The sequence below is a fragment of the Mchenga conophoros genome, linkage group LG22 (assembly GCF_057382185.1).
Source record: "Mchenga conophoros isolate Kocher_MC1m ecotype Shallow Benthic linkage group LG22, M_conophoros_male_GT1.1, whole genome shotgun sequence".
NCBI lineage: Eukaryota > Metazoa > Chordata > Actinopteri > Cichliformes > Cichlidae > Mchenga > Mchenga conophoros.
In genome coordinates this window covers 23,543,261-23,567,090 of record NC_140546.1, presented here as the reverse complement: position 1 = coordinate 23,567,090, position 23,830 = coordinate 23,543,261, and the positions used below count along the sequence as shown (strand labels likewise).

The following is a 23,830-nucleotide window of genomic DNA, read 5'->3' as shown; positions in this document are numbered from 1 at the left end:
TCGGCCACGATTATATGGGCCTGATCAAAGCCAGTGGTCAGACTAAACTGTGTTCAGGATATAATAGCCGGGCAGCTGTGAAAATGAAGATTTAATAGCTACAATTAATAACTGCAACACAACGGTATCGATAGGCCCCCATGCCACTACAACATCATGAAGTGTGCGGGCCAAAACACTTTAATACCAGGCACACATAATTAATTGAGGTATTTGGTTTCCCTGTTGGCTCATGTGTCCCACGTGCAACAGGCCACTGTGGGGACAAGCGCACATGATTTTAAACCTATTGTTGTTCGTTTATCTGTGTCACTGGGCTAACAGTGTTGTGGTTCATTTTATGTTTTGGGGGAAATTTTACAAACGGACACAAACGCTCCGGCCGCTCACGGCCTTTATTCTGAAATCTCAAAACGCCTTTTAAAAAAATACAATTCCATAATAGATCATTTTCTTCTCAAATTGGCCATTGCATTATATTCTCATGCGCATAAATAACCCGCATCCAGCCTCAGTCATTTAAGTAATTTGAAGTATGCTCGCACTGAGCAGCAGCGATTGACAAACGTCCGCCGTGACTCGGTAAAACTCCAAGTCAGTGTACATATAAATGACAGAAAACCTAAATGGGCTCAATTTATGAATAACTCCCGAATTTCCTCTTTTTTTTTCTTTCTTTCTTTCTTTCTCTCTGTTTTTTTATTTTTTTGCAAAACAAACTGGGGGGGTGTAAGGGCCACCTGGGCCTGGTAATGGCAAAGCTGGCCAAGATTAACTTCAACCTGGAGACAGAGCAATGGAGTGCACATGGCCAAGGACACGACAAGATGGAAGGAGAGTTTTATTGTGGACCTTATTGCCCCAAATTGGACAAACTGGATGGCTTGTGAATGTGGAAGCTTTATGTCGGCTTTACTGTGGCGCAAAGGGACTTTTCCCTCACAACAACGTGATCAATATTTTGGCAGATTAACGAATGTAAATTTGCGTATTGAAGTCCGCTTTGAGGTTTTTTTTTTTGAATGTTTGTAAGAAAGGAATCCAAACAGCGTAGTGCTGCATGGTGATATCATTTGTAGCGTTTGAGCAAAAGCACACGCAGGCTTGACCTTTTTACATGTTGCCCGTAATGATTGCTTGGATACAATTAAATACATTCTATATTTTGCGTTTTTGGAAAAAAAAACAGACAAAGAGCATAGTTATTGCGTTGTCTAATTTGAAATTGATAGATTGAAAAAACATGTGTTCGTGTTCTTAGTGTAAAATTTAAAATTATATGGACACAGGATTTATATAAAATTAAGAAAGTGCCTTCAGAGGCTTTGTTGGATGGAAAGTAGAATGACAGGGAATTTTAGAAATTTGGTTTTTAAATGATTTAATTATTTTAATTATTTTTCTATGTATTTGTGCATTCTTCAGTTGCGTTCAGACCCATCGACAATGTGTTTTCTTTGTCACGCAGCACTGCTTTGTTAATCTTCGCGAATTTTCCAAGAATTTAATATTTGCCCAAACTCTCAAGTGAAAAGTGATTTTGCTACAAACATGTACAAAGTGACTTAGAACAGTACAACTAAACGATCCGGACTAAAATGAAAATATGAACTTTTCAGAGGCATTATCTTCCGCATGTTTGATAGCAATCACTATATCTGTAGGCAACAATATTCCAAACACTTCTGTTTTTATTGCAGAGGAGCTCAGACTTGCTTTGGGCTGCAGGATGGACAACATAAAACAAGACATTTTGCCAAAGGCGCATTCTCCCTACAGTCAAAAAGACTTTATTACCGTTAAGCTTTGTCTTGTGTCTTTGTTGATGGGTTTCAGAAGGCTCACACGTTTTAAATTGATCTGACACCTTAAAGCCACACCGGCTTAAAGCGAAATTGTATAATAAATTGTATTATTTGCTTATATTTTCCCACTTACATCACTTTTATCGTTCAGGGGCTTGGCAGGTTATACATATAGTACGTCCTACTGTCCTGTATAGCTAAGCGTTGTGCTAACATTTGATTTGCATTGCATTTGTTGGAAAGTGGAAGTCAGTGCTTCAGGCCTTTGTGTACTTGTGCAATGGAAATAATGCTTCCAAAGCTTTTCTAAAGAACACATGCACGAATTACACAATTCAAAGACAGATGTTTTAAAACTTCTGAATCGTGTTGCACCTCGTCACTTCAAGGTAGCGCATAAGGAGAGGTGAGGCACTGATTGCTGTGCTGTCTTCTTTCTCTGCCTCAGCTCCAAGATGGATATCGTTACGTAGCCCCAGAGTGGGAGGGACTGCCCATCTTCCAGCTTTTCCATTGGTTTCACAGTCTGCTCGGCGGAGAGGGGGTGCCTCTAATCATATCCAGCATGTTTTGCACAAGAAATGTCAGCCAGAAAGGGCTACCTTCTCTCTTCGCCAAAATACACCACAATAATGTCATGTTCGGACAGCCCGTCAGGAAATGCATTTCTAGTGGATTCTCTGATCAGTGGCCGCAATGAGAGCGGCGGAGGTCACTACACCGGGAGCGCACTGTGCGTGCCTCACAGCACTGCCACAGAAGTGCCTTACGGACTACACAACTATGGATACTTCCCAGGTATGGGTAAGCGGAGCGAGGTGGGTCCACAAAACGTGGTTTCCGCCTCGGGCGCTTACATGTCCACCATGGAAATGTGGATGGACGCACAGAGGTCATGTCGGATGGACCAAGATCACCCGGTAGGTCCTCAGGTCGCGCCCTGCTCGTTCCCGCAAAATATAAAGGAAGAGAGCACCTACTGCCTGTACGAGCAGGCGAAGTGTCCTAAAGCCTCCACCGCAGAAGATCTCACATATTCAAGGTTAACTGGAGCCGGCCAAGGGTCGAGTTCTTGTACAGTTACCGATGGCGGCGGCGGGGGCTCAGTGCCTGTGCCGGGCTACTTCCGCTTGTCTCAGACGCACGCACATTCTCATAAACTTTACAACTCCAGCGGCCCCCAGTCGAACCCTTCCCATTCCCATTTTGGCCTACACCCCACTGCTCCAGCTCGCTTCCACACACCTCCAACCTCGACTTCTGCTCCAGCCACGGCACAGGAGGGGAGGAACACCGAGGGGCCCGTGTCCTCGGGAAACGCAGACCTGCAGCCTCACGCTGCGACTGGGACCGAGGAGGCACGCGACTCCTCGGATGGAGACGCCTCGTCAGCTGAAGAAACAGAGGAGAACGACAAAGAGAGAGCAGTACAGTCTAATAAAGGTAATGTCACGGTTCGTCTGCGCACTTTTGTTTTGTTAGCGTTCAGTTAGAGTGGGGCTTTTTAATGACACCTGTCAAGTTTTATTTTACTGGTCAGGGTGAGGTGACAGTGAAGACACAGGTCTGTAAACACTGTTTTTGCATATCTCGTTGTTTCTTATGCTATAAAGACAAGATTCTGCGGGAGGAACGCCCTTAAATAAGCGTGCATTTTTTCATGAATAGACAGAAATTGTACTGCGTAAAATTAAAAGAGAGAAGCAGTGATTATGAAGGCAAATTTAATTTTGCCTGATTATACAAACCTACAGAGTGACATGAAACTCTTTATTGTCGTTAAACAAGCACAACAAATTTAATAATACAAACCTACAGAGTAATATGAAATGAAGTACTTATTATACGATGCACGTTAAATACCTGAAGCTTTATCCAGTGTTGTTTTTTTGTTGTTGGCTGCTGCATAAAAAAGGGCCTAAATTTATTATTTAGGCTTTTATGTTTTTCCAGTGCTATAACGTTTCTGTAATTTGCATCCATCTATGATAGCAGCATAATGTTTGTGTCCCTGTTTACGATTGGCGGAAAATTTTGCATATGTTGCTATAACGTCAACTGCAAGTCTGATGAATCTAACAAAGAAACTATACTTTCCGCATCAAACACACACACACACACACACACACACACACACACACACACACACACACACACACACACACACACACACACACACACACACACACAGAGTAATCCTTTCATTTCGTACTTATAATCAGAAACATTTATGACTTGGTTTATAACACTCTTATACTCTGTTAATATGCAGCTAATGTTAAGTCTGTTTTACTCTCCACGTGTTTTATTATAAGGTCACTCATTATCTATTTAGATAATGTCAAGTTTTCAAATGCAGTTCATCAGTAAACTCTTACATCCACATTTTAACACGTCATAAAACATTTATTAAATGCACTGCTTACCAAATATAGGAAATTTAAGGTAAAGTGTTGCCTGTTGTTTTAATATGAGCGCAATGCAAACATATAGATTAAAAAAAAACTATGCTCTTTGTCTGCCTTTCTCTCTTACACACAGTGGAGTTTCTCATGTTTACACTGCGTAAACCCGTTTATTTACCATTTTCTTTAGGAGACACAAAAAGTGAAAGCACGGCCAACTGGCTGACAGCAAAAAGCGGCCGTAAGAAACGTTGTCCATACACCAAGCACCAGACACTAGAGCTGGAGAAGGAATTCCTCTTCAACATGTACCTGACCCGAGAGCGCCGCCTAGAGATCAGTAAAAGCGTCCACCTGACGGACAGACAGGTCAAAATCTGGTTCCAGAACCGCAGGATGAAGCTGAAGAAAATGACGAGGGAAAACAGGATCCGGGAACTCACCTCCAACTATGGATTTTCGTGATGAACGAGAGAATCACGATGACACAGGAGAAGTAAAATAAAATGTAAAAACAAGATATATAGGTGAAATAAATTACATTCGCCACCCCACACCTCCTTGTCCACACAAAGACTCGTTTTACCGTGGGGTGCAGCGTCCTTTAATTTCCAAACACGCTTAATGTCAATGAAACGTCCTCTGTGAGCTACTGAGAAAAAGGAAAAAAGGATCATCTGAATGTTTTTGACTCTGTTTTTACCCCTGATTGTGTTTTTCTTTTTATATTTTCTTTTTATATTGTTGATCCGACACCTCCGTCGTATGTTTGGGTAGTGTCCTCAGTGCAGTTAAATCAGTGCAGTGAACACCCCCCCCCCCCCCCCCCCCCCCACACACACACGCACGCATACATGCACACACACATGGACCTGCGCCCTGGAAAGTGACGGGGCAAATCATCTTTTTCATCTAAATTTTTAGAAATAATTTTGAAAAAATATTTAATTTTCAAACTGCATGATAAGAAGTTTTTATTTTATATATTTTTATTTTTTCGAAGCAAATTTAAACCAATCTGGAATATAATGCCCTTATATAACCAGGGAGAAATGACAAAGAAAATCCTTCACCCTGTGACCATTAAATGTAGTACTATAAGTCTAAACTATGTATGAGCTGAATGTATAAATTGGAACTCCGTTCGCGTTGAGGGCGTTTACACGAAAACAGTTTGCAAAGTGAAGGAGGAATGTTCCTTTTTGTATATTTCTGTGTACATATGACAATGTGTTTTTTGTGTAATGCTTAATAAATTATCAGCTCGCACTGAACCGAAGCCGTTTGAATTTTTTCTGTGTTCGTGTATGTTTTTCTATAGAAGGAGACAGGGACAGAGAGAGGCTGGAGGGGGAAATAAGCCTTTAAAATGTAAAGTTAAAAAATAACAGAGGCTCCTACACTTGATATTCCTTCTTTATTAATTTTTTTTTGAGTGTGTGTGTGTGTTTGTAGCAGCTGAGCAACAAACTGTTTCTAAGCACTACTGCACTGGCCATCGGAAATAATTAAGATATTAGCCGTCTAGCTGCATACCCAGCCGGCTATTGTAGAGTTTTATGACTGGCTGGTATATGAGCTTTCTCCCTCTCCTCTAAGAGCTGCTTCAGTCGTGAGAGAGTCTTTCGGACGGAGAGGAGGCCCGGCTCACAGCTAGAAAACTGAACTATGCAAACACACTGTGGATAAAACACGATTTCTGCTCAAGTCTGGGAATAACTGGGATTAACGCGAGGATCGCGGTAAGTTCATTGCTGTAAATTTGTCCATTTTGCGCCTTGTTGCAGCGGGTTCACTGGAGTGCATACAGCCCATCAAACACTGTTGTGGCTTTCTCAGTACATTTTTTTGAACACATGATGACCGAAACGACGACCACGGTGCATTATGAACTGGCTGGCTGTGCTTTCTCTCGAGGCCCGGATCGACTGTCGAGTGGTTTAGGTAGTTTCATGTTGTTGGGGTCCATTTCTAACTCTGCAACATGAAACTGTCTTAATTGCCCCAGTTACATACATCGAAACCGAAAGTGAAGCAAATCTGGGTGATAAAGAGGGTGAGATTTTCTTTTTTTAAAAGTGGGGAGCGGTGTGTTGGTGACACGTTACAAACCTTCCTATGTGGAAATCAGGGAGGGGTGGCTGGCTGTTGTGTACAAGCTCAACCTGTCTTCCGTAGTGCTTTCTTTGGAGTCCTCCACTTGCTTTGCTTTCCTTCTTCTTTCTTTCTCTTGCTAGAATACGTCTGAATGGGCACGTGTGCTGAATATCAACGTGATCAAAGCTGAGTTGCATTATACATTGTGGACTTGGGATTAAGGGTAAAGCCGTGAGTGTTTTTCGTGAGTAGTAGTGACGCAGACACGCCAGACAAGGCCTCGGTTACGACCACTGCAGTGGAGGGGAAGGGGAAGGTGAATGGGGCAACAGCGACCTCCGTGGGCAATGAGACCGGATGCTTCCACTGCGCAATAGTGGCTCAGACAAAAGGAGGGGAAGGGCTTTATGGTGATATTTAGATCCGCCAGACAGGCTGTTATCTGCAGAGGCAAAAGAAGTGAATAGCCCCTGCGGTAAACTGAGTGAAAAAACACCCTGATTTAGGTTTACAGCCTTAGAGCCATTGGCATAGTGCCGTCTTTTCCTGCTCTGAAGGTGTTTGTCTATTCGAACTTTTAGTGCACAAATAGGCGCACAGCCGCTCCTTTCCCCCTTCGGCTTGTTTGATGTCTAGCCAAATATTGTGCAAGTACCAGCGAAGTGATAGCCCGCATCTAGAAAGCAAATTATGGACACCTTGTGCATTCTTTTGTGTTCCTCTTTTAGATGCATCAGCAGAGAGCAGATAATTTCTACGTGTTGAATTGCCTGTGGCCTTGTGGGGGAGTTGGCCAAGCTCTCACTTTATTTGCGGGTAATAAAAAAAAAACGGGCATGCAGTATGTGAAAACTCAAGGTTGCTACTTTGAAACCTGCAGTAGTTAAATTCGCAGATTTAGGATTTACTGGACACGACAAGCTTAGGCTTACAGCACCATGTTTTTAAAAACACAAATAAATTCTGTGTTAAGCTCTATATGGGAAAAAACCTGAAAATACAGCATATTAAATGTATCCTGGTGCAGGACATTCCCCGCGCCATTTCTTTTTAAAAGGGGGAAACCACAAACACCACATTGCATTTATTCTCAGCTGCATATAAGAGTAACGTTACACCGACGCCCTGGCACCTAGCTGGTATTACAGATAATTTGTTGATGGTAGTGATGATACAGGCGTATACTAAGTGATAACGGCGGTGTAAATAATAAACGGGTTAGAATGAGGCTCTGGTATTTTTTTAAAATAATAATTACATATATTATTTATTAGTTAACCACTTCTATAATTTCTAAAGTTTTGGCCAGCGTGTTTGAATCCAGCGGATTATTTCAAATTAGCAAAAAAATATGCATTTAATTTATTTTTATTTTCGCTGTTCTTCTTAAAAACCAAAACACACACACACACACACACACACACACACACACACACACACACACACACACACACACACACACACACTGCTTCACGGCACGATATGTTTATATTTGTCAAGAAACAAATATATATATTATTTATATATTATTAAATTCTATTACAGCGTAACTGATAAATCCACTAAAAATGCTCAAATAAGAAACCCTGTTATTATTCTTTTAAAAAAATGTAATTTACAAAAAAAAATTGAAAAACAAAACATTCTTTCAATTCTTCAGAAATAACGACACGTTTATTGATGTAGTTTTACATAGTTAATTTAACACTATAGCTTTGTTGAGAAAAAATACTCAAACTCCTGCAGAAGCGTTCATTTCATGGAAACTTCGTGTATTGTAATGAGGTTAATTAGGCGCCAGAGACTTAGTTCCAGCGTGTACAGTGACCTGACGTAGGCAGGAAGCTTGATTGTGGTAGAAAAATAACCCTATACGAGAATTCTCCATGTAGCCTGCGCTTAAGGTTTAACTCACATAGGAATACAACGTTTAACTGAAAACTACTCAGCCTCATAATAGACTTAAGTATGTTTCATTATTGGCTAGCTTTTTGCGCCTATGATATGTATTTAATGCTTTAAGCTGTAGCAAAGAAAAACCTGCAGAGGAAAGCGTATGGCCTGTGAGGGGAGAAAAACTGTTATAAAGTGTTATAAAAAACGATTCATAATTCACTAGATAGTCTTATTCAGATCATTGAGCTGCAAAGTTTCTGTGATGTGGTGCTGTTTAAAATGCGTTTTGGTGAGCAGCGATCGTAGGGTGCTTACGTGTCCTATAAAATGTCTCGTAAAAGAAGGCTTCCAAATACATTTTGTATCGTTTTGGATAACCGAGAGGGGATTGGAACGGCAGCAAGTGCCAATAAGAAGGAGCCCGGTGTCATTTATTTTATTCATTCATATTTTTCATCTCGCATAGTGGTTCCTGCTCAAATCTTGATAATTCTTAAAAAGTCGAAGTTGTTATAGGAGAGAGGGTGAGTATTTAATGACCGTAGGGATTGATTTATCCTTTATTGTTCAGCCTTATGATCACGTGTGTCTGCTACCCAATGGCATGGCAGCCTGTCCCCCCATTACTTTCCCACTGTAGTTCTCCGTGGAGCGAAGTTGCTACTTGATTTCTCCACATTGTTATTTTGTGAGGCTGGGTTTACTGCGTGTGTATGTGTGTGTGTGTGGTGTGTGTGCGCGTCTCGCTTTTGCATGCATCCGCTGTATGACTGTGTACATGTGAAAGTGTAATTTTTCTGCCATGTCGACATCTGGAACGCTCACTAGTTACTACGTCGATTCCCTCATTCTCCCCGAGAGCGAGGAGCTCTCTGTGCCGAGGTACACCTCCGGTCCTGGGCTCCAGCACGCCAGGCAGCATGCCTCCATCAGCGACCACAGCGAGGTCGGGACTTGCACCTTCCCATCCAAGCCCCAGGTATTCGGGCCGTCTTGGAGCCACGTCCCGGCTCAGTTTCCAGCCACCGTCTCCTCTGTGTATCATCCCCACTACGGGCATCCCCAAGGCCCAGTAGGTGGAGATACAGATGGCCGGTATCAATCCTGGCTTCTGGAGCCCATGTCCGGTTCCCTGCCGTTGACCGGATTACCGACGACCCATCACTACGGGATCAAACCGGAGGGACTGGGGGCGCGGGCTGAAGGAGGGCTGCCCGGATCCCACACGGCTCTGCTGCTCTCTGAATACGCCAATGGCACCGTGGCGTCAGCATCACCGGTGGAAAAGGACGAACTCTCCGTCCAGGCAGGGGATTTGAGCGGAGAGGGGGAAGAGAAACCGGGCCTGGATCCAAGTAAGTCAAAGCAGAGTCTTTTATGTCATTTGCACAACATGAAGCTGTGAGGATTGGGGTGCCTTATGGGGGTGCGCGTCCTAACAGATGCCATTCTGAACGTGCCATTTCCTTATGGGGGGCTGTTAATAGCCCAGCTCACATTGCTGTATTAGATAACCTCTTGCAGCCTTTAAAGTGAGCGTGAGCAGCGAGGGAGGCAGAAGGGACAAAACATGGACGGGGAGCTGTAGAGCTGTGGATATAGCAGAATTTAGAGGCGCACATCCGCTTTTACGCTTTTACTTTATTTGTATTTTATATATATATATATATATATATATATATATATATATATATATATATATATATATATATATATATGGTTAGTCAGAAGTTCAGGAGCTCACACCAGTGTCGCACCCCACTCTTTTCAGATAACCCAGTGTCCAACTGGCTCCACGCGAGTGCCACAAGAAAAAAGCGCTGTCCGTACACCAAGCACCAGATCCTGGAGCTGGAGAAAGAGTTCCTCTTTAACACCTACCTGACCAGAGACCGTAGGTACGAGGTGGCGAGGCTGCTAAACCTCACCGAAAGACAGGTTAAAATTTGGTTTCAGAACCGCAGGATGAAGATGAAGAAGTTCAATAAAGACGGCGCACCGAAAGACGAGTGACTGAACCTTAGACAAAAGCAGCATTAGACTGATAGCGAGCTTGATGTGTAAGAGCTCTTAACTCTGCTGGACCCTGTTTTTAAACAACATTGTCATATTGTTCTTAATAACAGCTATAGGGTTATTTGTCTTGTAAAAAACAAACAAACAAACAAACAAAAAACAGCATGTTGGGCTTTAGTTTTTTGCAACTACCATTATATTGCACAGTTTTAACAGTGCACCCTCGTTTTTTTTTAACTTGTTCTTTTCTCGTGCTGCTTTGAATTAATACCTCGTTAAAGTGTATTAGTTGGCCTTGCCCCTGTGCTTGTTTGTGTACGACTGTTTCTAGCTCTCTGTGTTCCGGATTGTAGCTATATTTGTTGTCTGTCTCAGAGCCAACTGAGCGTATAGTTTGTAAAAAAAAAAGTATTTTATTGTTGTTTCTCTCTTACTATTAGGATAAGCCTTTGACTGAATTTGAATCTAACGTTAGAAACTGTAGGGAAAAACAGAGTAAAATAGGCTCATAAATACAAGGAACCTCCTGAGAACTCTTACGAAATTTCAGTATATATATGATAGGCTAGAAGTTGTATTACATAACATGATTGACTACCTATGTCTTTCAACTACCTACATACCTACATTGACCTTTGTTTTGCAGTGGTGGATTGTAATAGATTTGTTTGCATTACTGGATTCGTGTGACTGAATTTCAGGGAGTCATTTTCAAAGAGCGTAATATTTGTTAGTGAGTGCAAATGGAAGAAAACACTGTAGGCTAGCTACTCATTTTTAATACCTCGCGGTCGTGCTGACCGTCTGACTTTTGGTTCACAAATGTAATTTGTACTTTATTTATTGAATAAAACAAATTATATCTGCGACTACAAGTATCTTACATTCATATCTCACTGCACCCCCACGCCAGTCTGCATTTCATGCTTTCATAATATTTGAAATTCTGAATTCTTGGTACGCAAAAACAAACAAACAAAAAAGCCTGAGCTGGCGCTGGTTTGCGCTGCCAAAAGTTATGACACGTGAAAATACAGAAACAAAAAAATAGAGTAATGATAATCAGTTATATTTGGATGATTGCATACTTAGTGAAAATGAGCTTTTTGTTTGCTTAAATATTTTTAATTTGTAAAAAGCAAAAAAACAAAAAACAACCCCCCCCCACCCCAAAAAAAGAGTGTGTACCCACACACACACCAGTGAAACCTAACACACCTAGAACACTGTGTGTGTGTGTGTGTGTGTGTGTGTTGGGGACATAGCTGCATCTTGGCAGAGGATGTTGTTAGCTGTATACAGCCATAAAAGACAATTACCGCTATAACCTTTTATGGGGTGCAAAGCGCTGCGAGGCGAGAGGACACAAAACAAAAAAGACACCGTGGGCTTCGACTGCTGAAGCCCAAAATAATACAGCCGATGTGTTTCTCCTCAGCTCAGATTTGACAAGGGCGCTTAGGCTAATCTGTCATGAGCCATCACAGACGGCGCTAAACAATTTACAAGAAGAGGAAAAACCCCGCATCTTTTTAAATGTATTTTGGAAATTTAGGAATTTGTTTAAACACACACACACACACACACACACACACACACACACACACACACACACACACACACACACACACATTTTGAGGTCAAACTGTCCAACTGGCTTTGGAGTAATGGTGTAGGTCTAGTTTAAAATATGGCCCCTTCATTTTAGTGTTAAGACTGGTTCAAGTCTCTGCATGCTGGAGAAAATATTTGACACAAAGAGACCAGCAAATCCGATCTGAGCTACAGTTGCATGGTGTCCTGATCGATCAAAGACAGGAGGAGCAGGTAATTCAGCTTTCATTAAGGGGCTGTACAGAAACTATCGATTATGCTGCTTGGAGGCTAAGTCGTCCTTTAGTCCACAACTGGAGTGCTGTTGTGACGCGTTGGGGGGGGGGACGCAGATGGACCCAAACTTCAAAGACTCGGCCAGAGACAGTGCAATAAAACGCCTGGTCTGCTATACTGTCTGGCATTCCAGTTTTAATGGCTTTATGGCCGTCCAGACACAATTAGGCCGCTTCCAGAATGGCACCCATTTGTTTTTTTCTTCTCTTTCTGTGAGACTGCGGTCTGGACAAAAGGCCCGAGCGGAAATGATCAGTTTTATTGGATTCTCCTCGACGGGGACGCGCAGGACTCACGGTCATTTGGAGGGATCCTTTGTTTCTACCTGGGAACCTTCCGCCCCTTGCTCCTTTGCCGGGCCTTCCTAAAGGAAAAGGTAGCAATAAAGTGAACAGCTAGTTTCAGACACAGCAGTGAGACTTGTGTCTATAAACACGAGTATGTTGCAACACCGGAGCATTTCTCTAAATCATACCCAACATAAACGAAACGTCACCTCCGTGACATCCTCCTTTCCTTAATCTGCTGCATTCTATCGGATTCAGCATTAAAATAACAACGCCTGCGCAGTGCTGCCTCCCCAACGCTGCAATCCCCACGAATCACCAGAGGGTGGCGACACTGTTCTACATCACCCCTCTGCTTTTTGTAACACCCCCTCCCTAATGAGCCTGCACTGGGAACAAACTGTAGCAACATTTTAAGAGTCCAGAGGAATAATTTCACACCTTTTTACAGTCTCAGTGTAGAAGCTGCTTCATGAACCTGCAGCTCTGCGGGGAGGAATGAAAAAGCCTGTGGCTGCTGGATTACTGCTTGCACACCCAAGTAGTCGCTGTGTTCACTCTTGTCGTCCTGTTGTCGTATTTAAAGGTAAACGCCTTAAATTAAATAATTAGTTTAACAGCAAGACTTTGCTAAAATCTGCATCCTCCCGCTCAATTGTTCATTAATTATTTCAAAAATGCATATGTTTAAAATAAGATATAATATGTGATTTTTTCCACACGGAATAATTAAGTTTACAATCCGTATTATTATTATTATTATTATTATTATTACTTAAAATATTACTAAAAATAACAAAACTATTACCTTAAAACAATATTAGTTAATAATTACATTATGATATTAGTAAAGTTAAATAATTAAAAACGTAATATTACTAATACTACTACTGATCATTATTATAGACGGTAATCGTAATTATTTAAGGTAAAGTAGTGAAATCTAAATATTTTCAATTTAGTATTATTAATATTTTTCAAGCATGATTTGTGGTAATTTATTGCCCATTTATGGTAACAATATAATCTAATTTTACCAACAATAACAAAACAACAGCAACAACAACGATAATAATAATAATAACCGGTTATATTGCACGGATAGACAAATATAATGAAAACTAACTTGTGAAAATATGTTTTAATGGCACGAGCCATTTTGTAAGATCAAAAGAAAATATACAGATGTTTTTATGTGGTAGATAATCAAAAACTATTTCTATAAGTATACTATACTTTTAGAAATATTTCTTTAAGTACTACTAGATAGATAGATAGATAGATAGATAGATAGATAGATAGATAGATAGATAGATAGATAGATAGATAGATAGATAGATAGATAGATAGATAGATAGATAGATAGATAGATAGATAGATAGATAGATTCACTGAGGTACTTGAAATAGGAAGCAGAAAGCTTATAAAATGATGATTAGTGATGATATGGCGAAACAAACCCATGAGAATTAAATTCAGCCAGTTACCCTCGGCTTATCGGGACCGTGTGAATTTCTTGCATGTGTGTTTATATCTGTGTGCGTGTTTATGTGTCTGAAGTGTTAATCCTACTCCGCAGTCTTGTGCCATAATAAAACCACGTCTCTGCTGATTGGACGAGAGCGACCAGGCCGGGGTCACATGGGTGAGTTCTTTGGTCCAGAGTAAAAATGGGGTTTGGTGTAAATCTAGGGTGTATTGCTGTCATCTATCACACTACCTCGTAAAAACGACACTGAGGATTCTGGGCCAACAAATCAGAGAGAAAAAAATATGAGTTCTTATTATGTGGATGGTCTTCTTAGCAAATCTACGACGGGCAGTTCCCTGTTCCCAAACGTGGAACGAGCTTCTTGCAGCATCGGACCCCGTGGGGACGACCATAGCTCTACTCGGACTGCTGCGGCCATTGCATTTGCGCCATCCCTCTCTGGAGATTACAGCGTTAATAATACAGTGTACCAGAGCCATACTGTGTTTACCTGCGGCTATGGCCAGGGGCAGGACGCACACTCGTCAAACTGCAGCCCGTTTGACCAGAGCCGCCTGTTCAGCGACAGCTGCTGTCACCCTGGGACTGAACCCCTAACCTCGTCGCCGGACAAACAACACCGGATGTACCCCTGGATGCAAGTATCAGGTATGTGCTGTTTCAAAGCCCCCGGGTCAGTGCGCTTACAAAACATTGTGATACTTAGACTGGCCGTTAGTGGTTCAATTAATTTCGTGAAGCCATTGGTGTTGCATGGAAAGAATCGTAAAACTTTTATTGCGCAACTAATGAGTTCTGCAGCCATAAATTCATTTGGCCAGCGCTTGTGTGTGTTCAGTACGCAGAGACCTTGCCGCTGGGGGTTTTCTCTGCACTCCTATTACTCTTACAGCCTCTTCTCCCCTTTGTGGTTGTAAAAAAAGACCGGCCTGTTGTGTAAATCAGCTCTCCTGCACTCTGCAGCCCCTTTCTAATTGGTTCTGCATTGCAGAGGCTCTGGTATTTTCAGAAACCTGGATCAATATGCGCCACTACTGGCCGCTACACGGGGAAGTCAGATGAAAATGAAACATAGTAATATTTTTTGAAGTGGGAGCTGTAAGTAGTTTCTTCGGTGTGTAGAGCCTGGCTGGCTTTTAATTGGAAAGGCATGCAGAGTATCAAAGGAGGCATGAACCAAACACCCCAGCAGGGCCACTTTAAATTGTTGCAAAGATGCTTTTAAAAAAAGTTGTGTTAGCGAATGCGTGTGTGCAGGTGGTAATTGAGTAATTACAGGCTGCAATTAAATATGCACTTACAAATGAATTATAGACATTTAAATCTGCTGGTTTTTATTGTAAGATCCAATTTTAAGTACACTTTAATTTAAAAAATACAAATACAGTCCCACATTACAATAACGTTATTTCTGTTCACGCATCTCATCTTCCACAGATCCAAATCGAAAGCGAGGACGGCAGACCTACTCCCGACACCAGACGCTGGAGCTGGAGAAGGAGTTCCACTTTAACCGCTACCTGACCCGCAGACGCAGGATCGAGATAGCCCATGCCCTCTGCCTCTCAGAGAGACAGATCAAAATCTGGTTTCAGAACCGCAGGATGAAGTGGAAGAAGGACCACAAGGACGAGCCGAGCAACGAGGAACAGCACCGTGATAGTCAGGCACCGTCGGAAGGCAGGGAACCCAAAAGTGAAGAGACCCAAAGCGGCCGTGTTGACTCAGGAACAACTGAAAAGTAACAGAAGAGACGGACAGAAAATCAAAATAAAGAAATATAATGTGTTAAATATTGTGTTGGTATGCATCGAATATAACTTCTGACATAACATTTAGGCACTAAGTCTTATTAATCTTTTGACAGTAATCCACATTAAAACACTACACTGCTCTTCTGGATTTCATATTTAAACCAGCACTAAAAATGCTTCACGTGACAAATACTAACTACCTACCCTAACTAGCCTGTATTTTTATATCCTCCGCATATATCCCATAGGAGTACTACAAATATGGCACATTTTGGACTACAGAAAACTACTACTGAGTTAACATTCCTTCAGCAAAAAACGACCTAGTATTTACCTTATAATTTTCAAAAACTGACACGGAAATGTAAACACGAACAGAGCTGGTGATTTAATTGATGGTTTCCTGTTTTCTACCATACAATTGATGTGCCTTATTTTGAACCGGTAAAGGCAAATGTTTTATTTGACTGATTTTGATAAAAGAATTCCTGAGTTTCTTCTTCTCCCTCCCCCCTTTTAATTAACATGGATTTTAATCCGCCTGCTAGGGGTGAGGATTTAACTATCGACGCAAATATTTGTTTAGTTTTGCATGTAACCTACCTCAGATTCCTCACCCGCTCACTATACCGTCAGCGATTGTGCCGTAGGCTACTGTGGATATCTAGCTTTACAGATTAGTCTTTTAAATACATGTACCGTTATCCAGCTGGCAATATCCATCATTTTATAATCAGAGAAATATTCCAGTATAGTGAGCAAATGCTGCTGGCTTTCAATCAAAGTCTGCTAGGCTTGTAGTCTGTCCTGTAAATGAAGTGAACGCGCAATCATTTAATAAAAATGATTTTACCCTCTCTATTTGGTTTCATTCCATATTTACCGTGTTATTAAAAATATCCATCCAAGAAAAGGATTGTAATCGCGCCCTGGGTCGAGTAATAATGTGTTCACAGTTACCATTATGTGACCTTCAGTGTGACCAGTATTGGGTTGCATGTAATGAGACATGTTACAGTCCATAATGGGGGTTAGGTAAACAGTGAAGTTGGGGAATGTGAGCTATGAGGATGCGAGATGGGACAGGCTGCAGATGAAGGGAAATTACTGTTGAACTCTGCTTTCCCTCCTCGCTGGGTAAGATGGCGCCTGACGCTGACCTGCCCTCCTCCCTCCCTCCTTTTTCTGTCTCTTTCTCTCCCCTCGTCCCTCTCCCTCCAGCTCTGGGCCATAAATCCGTTGTTGTTTATGAAAATTTACAACATAGCCATACAAGTTTACGACGCGGCCCGGGTTCCTATTGGCCGCAGCTTGTCACGTGGCGGGGAGCCATGAACATGAACTTTTTTTTTCGCCCCGTTTTTTTATATTTAATTTTCAATTGCGGGATAGAGGAGCCTTTCATTTAACGGTCTCGGACTTCCACGGGAACCTTTTCACAGTCGACCTTCGACATTTTACCATCTCTCACATCTGCTTTTGGGGATTTTTTTAAGGGGTCGGGGGTGAGATGTTAGGCAGAACCTCGACGAGCAAGGAGCTTATAGTAAGACATGCCTGGATCATTTGGGTGCCTAGGTAACGGAAAAATGAGACGAAGGAACCGACCCCCATGGAGAAACAAGTAAGGGGTCTCAGTCGGGAGACTTTTCTCTGTCACTGCACCTGCCCACTCCCTCCAGTCACCCCCCCTGTGTTTACATGCAGAGACCTTCTCAAGGTAAGGCAGCTTACGCTCGTCAGCCAGTGCATGTGGTTGACAATGTACTTATTTGCATCTTCTTAAAGCAAGCAACTTACTTTATGGTTTCTCCTGCTTTGATTTTGGTTAGAGACTGAAATCTTGGAAAGAAATGGTTTCGTGTTACACTTGATCTTCATCAGGATTCCCATCACTGATGCTTCGTGTTAAATCTGATTTATCAGATTTACAAGCTCTTATTTGATGATGATAATTATTATCGTTACTAATATTTTAACATGGTTATTCATTTTTGCAGTGATCTTAGTGTTGTTGTAGGCTGTCTGGATTGTATTTGTTGTTGGATTTAAATGGGGATGTGCTTTCGGGTGGGTGGATGATGGGCAAAGTAAGCGCTCTTTGACGCCCTCCTGTGGAGGCAGTGGGGCTATCGCGCTTGCAGCTCGTCGTGGTTTGTTTTGTTTTTTTTGCTGCAAATGAGAAAGGTCGACATCTGTGCATCCACGTGTTTTATTCTATTGCCTTGTATGTGTGCATGTAGGCCTCAGCGTGATGTGCATGGAATTAATGAACAGGATGACAACCACTAAACGTTATTAAACTTAAAAATGCTTTTTTAAATGATCAGATATTTTAATTGCAAAAATGTTTCTTTGCATAGATGCTCTTGTTAGCGGTATTGCCGAAAGTAAAATCAGAGAGTCATGTATGTTGCTAGACTGCAATTAATATTTAATAAAATGCATCGATGCAAAAAAAGCATGCAATGTATCCCCCAATCAGTCCTAACAGGGTGATTTAAATGCATCAAATGCAGTGATAAATCTCCCTGTTGTAAGTCATTTCTGCATAAAGAGTATGATTTTACTTTCCTTTCGATTTTTTTTTTTTTGCTTGAACTACCGTAATTTCTTGGGGTAACACGTGGATTATAGGCCACGAAAAAGAAAGTGATTTTAAATGTTTTCTCAAAAGCTACTACGAGTGCGTGTGTGTGTCTGCAAAGTCGGATAGCACCGCCCCCTCCCTTCACCAGTGACCATCGTACCCCCTTCACCCCTCTCTCAACCCGACAAGTCAGACACCAGCGCGCACTCACTCCGTTGCTCTCCTTTCTTTTCGATGCCTGTGTTTTAGTTCCTGGGTGTGTCCCTGGCTCAACTCAGAGAAGTAATTTTCGTGGGAACTTTGTTGCCATTGGCCAACCATAAATCAGCTGTTGTTGCTCGACTGTTTAACCAACACAAACTCCGCGCATAGCGCTCCTCTCCTTGTGGGCCCACACTGGGTGTGTAGGAGCCCGGTATTCACCCTTCCTAAAGTCGTGCCTTCTGGGAGTGTGTTAACGCACTCTCTCTCCCACACACATACCTGGGACTGAATAAATCCATCTCACTGTTCCTGTCAATCCTAACACAGGAATGGGCTTGTGCTGGTCAAACGCTCTGCTCCGGGGAAACGGCATGTGGAGGAAACCTTAGGACAAGTCACTGCCTTTGAGAGGCGAAGGTGCCATAAAAATTCCACAGGGAGTAAAACAAACGGGAAGCGCCTGACTGCGCCATGCCTGCTACGCTTCTTTTAAAAATTGTGATTTCCTTCGTGAATTAATTTGAAAGAAAGTCCAAAGCTGACGAACCGTTTTCAAATGGTGAATCGGCTGGGGTTTATTAAGCAATGATACATAACTGCTGCAGGGAATAGCTTCTAACATATCTAAAAATAACATTATTGTTTATTATCAATAATATTTTTGACGGTTTAACTGATCGATTGCAGAGTTGTGTTGAGAAATTGTTTTGGGAATTTTTTTAATGATCACAGTGGCACAAATGACGAGAAAATCTCAAGATCGCCTTTTCTCTGTCATCGTAAATACGTATGTGCTTTTTGTATTAACCCCTAAAAATATAAATATGCAGTTCAGCTTTCACCACACTCGCAAAATAATGTTAAAGTTTGATTGAGTATTCTACATTTCGAGGACTTAAAAAGCATCAAATTCACTCCTAAGCAGCAAATCCTTTCACCGTGTCATTTTTGCAATAAAGTCTATTTTTTCCACCCCTCCACTAATTTCATTAAATTCAAAAGTCATACTTAGCAAAGCCCCGGGCTTTGTAGTTTCTCATGTTATAAAAAAAGAAGAAATAATCAATCTTTAGCTTATATGTAAACAAATAAAAACACGAGAAACTGCAGCTTGGCATGATTGACTGTTTAAAGGTCAATATAGCAGAGGAGTCGCCGTTAAATAAGAGCAAAATAACATCGGGTTTGGCGCAAAAGGATTGTAATAGCTATCATCTGAGCATCTGTTCCATGGAGGCCCATAGTTATATATTTTAACCTGCTTATAAACGACATTCGTGTGTTCATATAAAGCCCATATTTATAGTTATTAATTTTTCAAAGTGGCGTAAAAATCAGGCCTCGGATAGCACATTCTGTGGCTTTATTCGATAAAGTGATGTTTAGCTTTTATTCTTCCCCCAAACATTTATTCATTAGTCTTTTTTTTTGCTCTTGAAGTCGTTCAAATATTTCACGATAGGGCTATATCATATGAGAGAAAACGCAGCTCTGTTGCGAATGGGCTTTTATTCTATTAAGTGCGCAGACTGTTTACACTCATAGCCCATCATAACATGCATAACGGATTCTGATCGAATTATTTCTGTACACTATCACCGCCGAGATTGCACTCTCAGCATGTCACTTGTTGTATTGTTCAGGAGCTTTTTTTTTTTTTTTTTTTTTTTTGCCGCAATGGTCGTTAACCTCCGAATGACCCCGTGTGCAGCCCACGCCTCGGAAAGCGCCGCAGACACGCAGTGCAACTGTTGAACCAGAGGATGGCGCACCACGACAATCCAAAACACCCAAAGCCCCGGCTCAGAGTTTGCCCTAGCCACGAGCGCAGGGAAAGCGCGCACCCTTTATATCCCACCCAGTATTTCCTGCGTGCACGAGTTTACCTCTGGAGGTCACCGAGCAGGATTTACGACTGGTCAACAAAAGCACGTGATTCTTCGCCATACCCCATATTTGGGTGCCTACGTAAGAGAGAATCAAGTCCATGTCCCACTCATTTCCATAATTCATCATAAATTGTGCAAGGGTGCTATAGGACGCGCTAAAGCATAAGAGCCACAAATCAAGAACACAGGTTATGCTATTTTACCTCTAAAAATAACCATAAAAAACAAGAGCAATACCTACAACAAGCAAACGGTGGAACTGTCAACAAATGAGCTCCTATTTTGTGAACTCATTCTGCGGTCGCTATCCCAATGGCGCGGACTTCCAGTTACATAATTATGGAGACCACAGTACGGCAAACGAGCAATATAGAGACTCAACAGCCATGCATTCCAGCAGGTATGGCTACGGCTACAACGGGATGGACCTAACAGTCGGCCGGACCAGTACCGGACACTTTGTGGGAAGCGAGCGGACACCGGGCTACTCCCCGAGTCACTCAGCGGCGACAACACCCGCGGTGGAGCCTGTCAGGTACAACCAGTCCGCAAACAGCACCGGGAACTCGTCTCTATCGCCTCCACCTGACTCTCTACCGTGCTCCTCGGTCGCCAGCTCGTCCCCAGTGACCGAGACACAGTCTCAGCACAGAGCTGTGAAAAACTCCATAACGACCCCGTGCTCAACCCCGTGCTCAAACTCGAATGGAGCCACGCTGCTGCTCAGCCGGGACTGTGTGTCCAAAGCTTCCCCTCTGGAGGAAGAGAAGCCCGCGGGAAGTGCACCGACAACTCCTCAAAATGTAACCGACTCAACACAGCCTCAGATATACCCGTGGATGAGAAAACTACACATAAGTCACGGTAAACTGCTTTGTTTAATGACTTCGTACTGATTTTGATCTTTTGCAAAAAACAAAAAGCTGTTGTCTGACTGTTTGTTTAAAAGAAAGACAGAAAGAAAGAAAGAAAAGGGACGTGGTATCATCTTATTTAGGACATTTTATGAGCACAAGCCAAATTTTGGCCATTCTGGCGTTAAAGTGATAGAAAGAGCACAAATAAACGTAGTTTTGGAAAAGGGGCATGTGGCGCTATGTGCACCTCTCACCTGTTTGGTTTATATTTGGTTAGCTAGACTATCAGGTACGGGATAGTGTAGCAACAGATGCGAGGTTAGACTAGTTAAATGTATCTGACCCTTTTCTACACTTGATATTTACTAAATGTGCGTTTTAAAATGGCTTTAAATAAAAAGAGGATACTTCAAATATTTTTTGCTATTAACCCTCTTTCTATGGACTCAGTAGTAAAAGTGTGTGGTACCTTGTTACTTGTAAGTTTTAACCATTCAAGCTCTACAAGGTGCCAGTCGTGTGGCAGCGATTAAGACATTCATACCTATAATATTACCAAACACAGTATTGTAAAATTGAAAGAAACGTGTTCAGGAAAGTTGGCGCAAAAGTAAAATTATTATTTAATTCTTCTGCGTCTGATCTGTTTTCTCTTTTTGTGTGTGTGTACAAGATTTGTCTGGGCCAGAGGGGAAGCGGGCCAGAACTGCATACACTCGGTACCAGACCCTCGAGCTGGAGAAGGAGTTCCACTTCAACCGGTACCTGACCCGCAGGCGGAGGATCGAGATAGCCCATGCCCTCTGCCTCTCAGAGAGACAGATCAAAATCTGGTTTCAGAACCGAAGGATGAAGTGGAAGAAGGACAACAAACTGAAAAGCATGAGCATGGCGGCTGCAGGCGGAGGAGCCTATAGGCCCTGATTTTTACACCTTTTAATCCTGAAAAAAAGAGCACTTCAAAAAACAAACAAAAAAACAAAACAAAGATTGTCATATCAACTTCTCCTCCTATTCCAAAAAAGCGCAGAGACTTAGTGTGAGAGAAGGGACAGAGGAGTGGGTCACCCTATCTATAAACCTTCTTTATGTCCAACAATATAATTTCATTTTTATCCCTACCGTGGTTATGCTTATGTGAGTAAAATGCATTATGTACAGTTCTGTCTAGATTTAGAAAATGAAAAAAAGAGACATGAAAATAAATGTTTGCTTAAATTATTTCTTGTTCAGACGGAAAAAAAAGTTAAATAAATAAAAGCTTGAAATGCTACCCGCCTAGCGCAAATAAATCCATATTTTCTGTGTGATGCACTCAACAATAACAGCTTAATAAGTAGAAGGTTCAGGTTGAGCTACATTTGTGTTTGACCTTTCTTTTCTCTGTATGTACTGTATATGTATGTATTTATTTGTTTGGTGTATTGTACCGAGTTGTCAGATAACTTGCTTCCAAAAGTAGAACCAGCAGTAAAAGCCTTGTGTGGTTATTGTATGTGTTGTGAACACACGTGGACAAAGGTGCCGACTCACCCTTGTATGTACATTAGCTGTGCCTTGTATCTTTCTTTTCTTTTCTTTTCTTTTCTTTTCTTTTCTTTTCTTTTCTTTTCTTTTCTTTTCTTTTCTTTTCTTTTCTTTTCTTTTCTTTTTTTTTTGCAGGAGCTGCTTTTATTCTCCTTCTTTCCTTATTATTTTATTATTATATTTTTTTCTTTTTGCGTTCTTCATCTGGGCGCAATATCCGAGTAAAAGCGTGTTTTAGCTGTTTTTAGGGTCCCACCGTAAATCTTATCGCAATGTGTATTATCTCCATCGTGATAAGCTTTTTTTTTTTTGTAAATGTTTTTCAAAAGACTGGAAGTCAAACTATAGTATGATAATAATAATGATGTTCATGATGACGACGATGATGGCCAGAATAATAAACTTTGTACTGGAATGGCAACACCTCACTGAGTGTACGTTTTTGTCAAATCTTTCAGATTCAGGGCTGCTGTTTTATGGCGGAGAAGATTTGGGGAGTTTTGCTGGTTGATCTAAAAATCTTAAAGCCACTTGTATGAGCTCTCAGGAAAAAAACAAGCTGGCAAAGTTTCCTCAAATCTCTTTGAATTCAACAGGTCCTCTCGTATTAAAGCATCCAGTTTTACTCACCTTGCTCAGGCGCTGGGGTCCTTAACTGACTTCAGGGGCCGTGGGTCCCCTCTTTGCGCACAGACTCCCGAGCTATTCCCAGAGAATTAGCTCGACTTTTCTTGCTGTAAACTTTATTAGGGCCGTTTCTGGTTCTCTGACATTTGGGTGCTAAATGAATGGGGGGTTTGTCTATGAATTCGATCGTAAAAATCATCCGGAGAGCGGCCAGATAGGCTCACTGGCCATAAACGGTCACGTGGTAGCCATTAAAGTAAGTTTTATGGTTTTGGGGAGTTGACAGTATATTGCACATAACATATAATCGCACTGACGGCGAGGCTTCGTCTGACTCTCTCTTTGCAGGCTGTAAGTGTTACTTGACCGGTACAGACCAGCTCTATTGCTCAGTCTTGCCTCAGTATGGACCGGACGTTCTCCAGGATGGGGACCGCGTCTGTGGGTAAGTTTCACCAGACTAGACGGTAGCTTGAGAACAGCCAGTCTGTGTT

General features: G+C 41.8%; 5 protein-coding genes across 7 annotated transcripts in view; all 5 read left to right on the top strand.

Annotated features, from left to right (window-relative positions):
- Positions 1-2,206: 2,206 nt before the first annotated feature.
- On the top strand, positions 2,207-5,484 carry LOC146549526 (homeobox protein Hox-A10-like). The gene is made up of 2 exons (XM_085261876.1): positions 2,207-3,248; positions 4,401-5,484. Exons 1-2 carry the CDS (start codon positions 2,387-2,389, stop codon positions 4,673-4,675), a joined length of 1,137 nt encoding a protein of 378 aa, XP_085118002.1. The 5' UTR covers positions 2,207-2,386; the 3' UTR covers positions 4,676-5,484.
- A 346-nt stretch (positions 5,485-5,830) lies between these two features.
- hoxa3a (homeobox A3a) overlaps positions 5,831-23,830 on the top strand; it is a 42,512-nt gene continuing 24,512 nt past the window's right edge. The window contains exons 1-2 of one of the 2 annotated variants that reach the window (XM_085261870.1): positions 5,831-5,952; positions 23,685-23,781. The gene's annotated coding sequence lies outside the window, so the exon portion shown is untranslated. Of the gene's footprint in view, positions 5,953-16,990; positions 17,363-23,684; positions 23,782-23,830 lie in introns of those variants that run through there. The other variant, XM_085261869.1, reaches the window with a different exon arrangement.
- Positions 6,273-11,106, top strand: hoxa9a (homeobox A9a). Its single transcript, XM_085261879.1, has 2 exons — positions 6,273-9,558; positions 9,975-11,106. Exons 1-2 carry the CDS (start codon positions 9,006-9,008, stop codon positions 10,214-10,216), a joined length of 795 nt encoding a protein of 264 aa, XP_085118005.1. The 5' UTR covers positions 6,273-9,005; the 3' UTR covers positions 10,217-11,106.
- Positions 12,828-16,465, top strand: LOC146549524 (homeobox protein Hox-A7-like). Of its 2 annotated transcripts, XM_085261801.1 has the most exons (3): positions 12,828-12,982; positions 13,976-14,536; positions 15,326-16,465. In XM_085261801.1, exons 2-3 carry the CDS (start codon positions 14,170-14,172, stop codon positions 15,631-15,633), a joined length of 675 nt encoding a protein of 224 aa, XP_085117927.1. In that variant the 5' UTR covers positions 12,828-12,982; positions 13,976-14,169; the 3' UTR covers positions 15,634-16,465. The 2 variants fall into 2 exon arrangements, with proteins under 2 accessions (XP_085117927.1, XP_085117928.1); XM_085261802.1 differs by lacking the exon at positions 12,828-12,982 and having other exon boundaries at positions 13,828-14,536.
- Positions 20,263-23,130, top strand: hoxa5a (homeobox A5a). Its single transcript, XM_085261878.1, has 2 exons — positions 20,263-21,189; positions 21,856-23,130. Exons 1-2 carry the CDS (start codon positions 20,595-20,597, stop codon positions 22,104-22,106), a joined length of 846 nt encoding a protein of 281 aa, XP_085118004.1. The 5' UTR covers positions 20,263-20,594; the 3' UTR covers positions 22,107-23,130.

What these genes read in the sequence shown, in the direction of transcription:
- hoxa5a (XM_085261878.1), top strand. Translation starts at nt 20,595, where the DNA reads ATGAGCTCCTATTTTGTGAACTCATTCTGCGGTCGCTATCCCAATGGC. An exon ending in AAAACTACACATAAGTCACG is followed by an intron (nt 21,190 to 21,855) that starts GTAAACTGCTTT and finishes TGTGTGTACAAG; the next exon opens with ATTTGTCTGGGCCAGAGGGG.
- LOC146549526 (XM_085261876.1), top strand. Translation starts at nt 2,387, where the DNA reads ATGTCAGCCAGAAAGGGCTACCTTCTCTCTTCGCCAAAATACACCACA. An exon ending in AGCAGTACAGTCTAATAAAG is followed by an intron (nt 3,249 to 4,400) that starts GTAATGTCACGG and finishes CATTTTCTTTAG; the next exon opens with GAGACACAAAAAGTGAAAGC.
- LOC146549524 (XM_085261801.1), top strand. Translation starts at nt 14,170, where the DNA reads ATGAGTTCTTATTATGTGGATGGTCTTCTTAGCAAATCTACGACGGGC. An exon ending in CCCCTGGATGCAAGTATCAG is followed by an intron (nt 14,537 to 15,325) that starts GTATGTGCTGTT and finishes CATCTTCCACAG; the next exon opens with ATCCAAATCGAAAGCGAGGA.
- hoxa9a (XM_085261879.1), top strand. Translation starts at nt 9,006, where the DNA reads ATGTCGACATCTGGAACGCTCACTAGTTACTACGTCGATTCCCTCATT. An exon ending in GAAACCGGGCCTGGATCCAA is followed by an intron (nt 9,559 to 9,974) that starts GTAAGTCAAAGC and finishes CACTCTTTTCAG; the next exon opens with ATAACCCAGTGTCCAACTGG.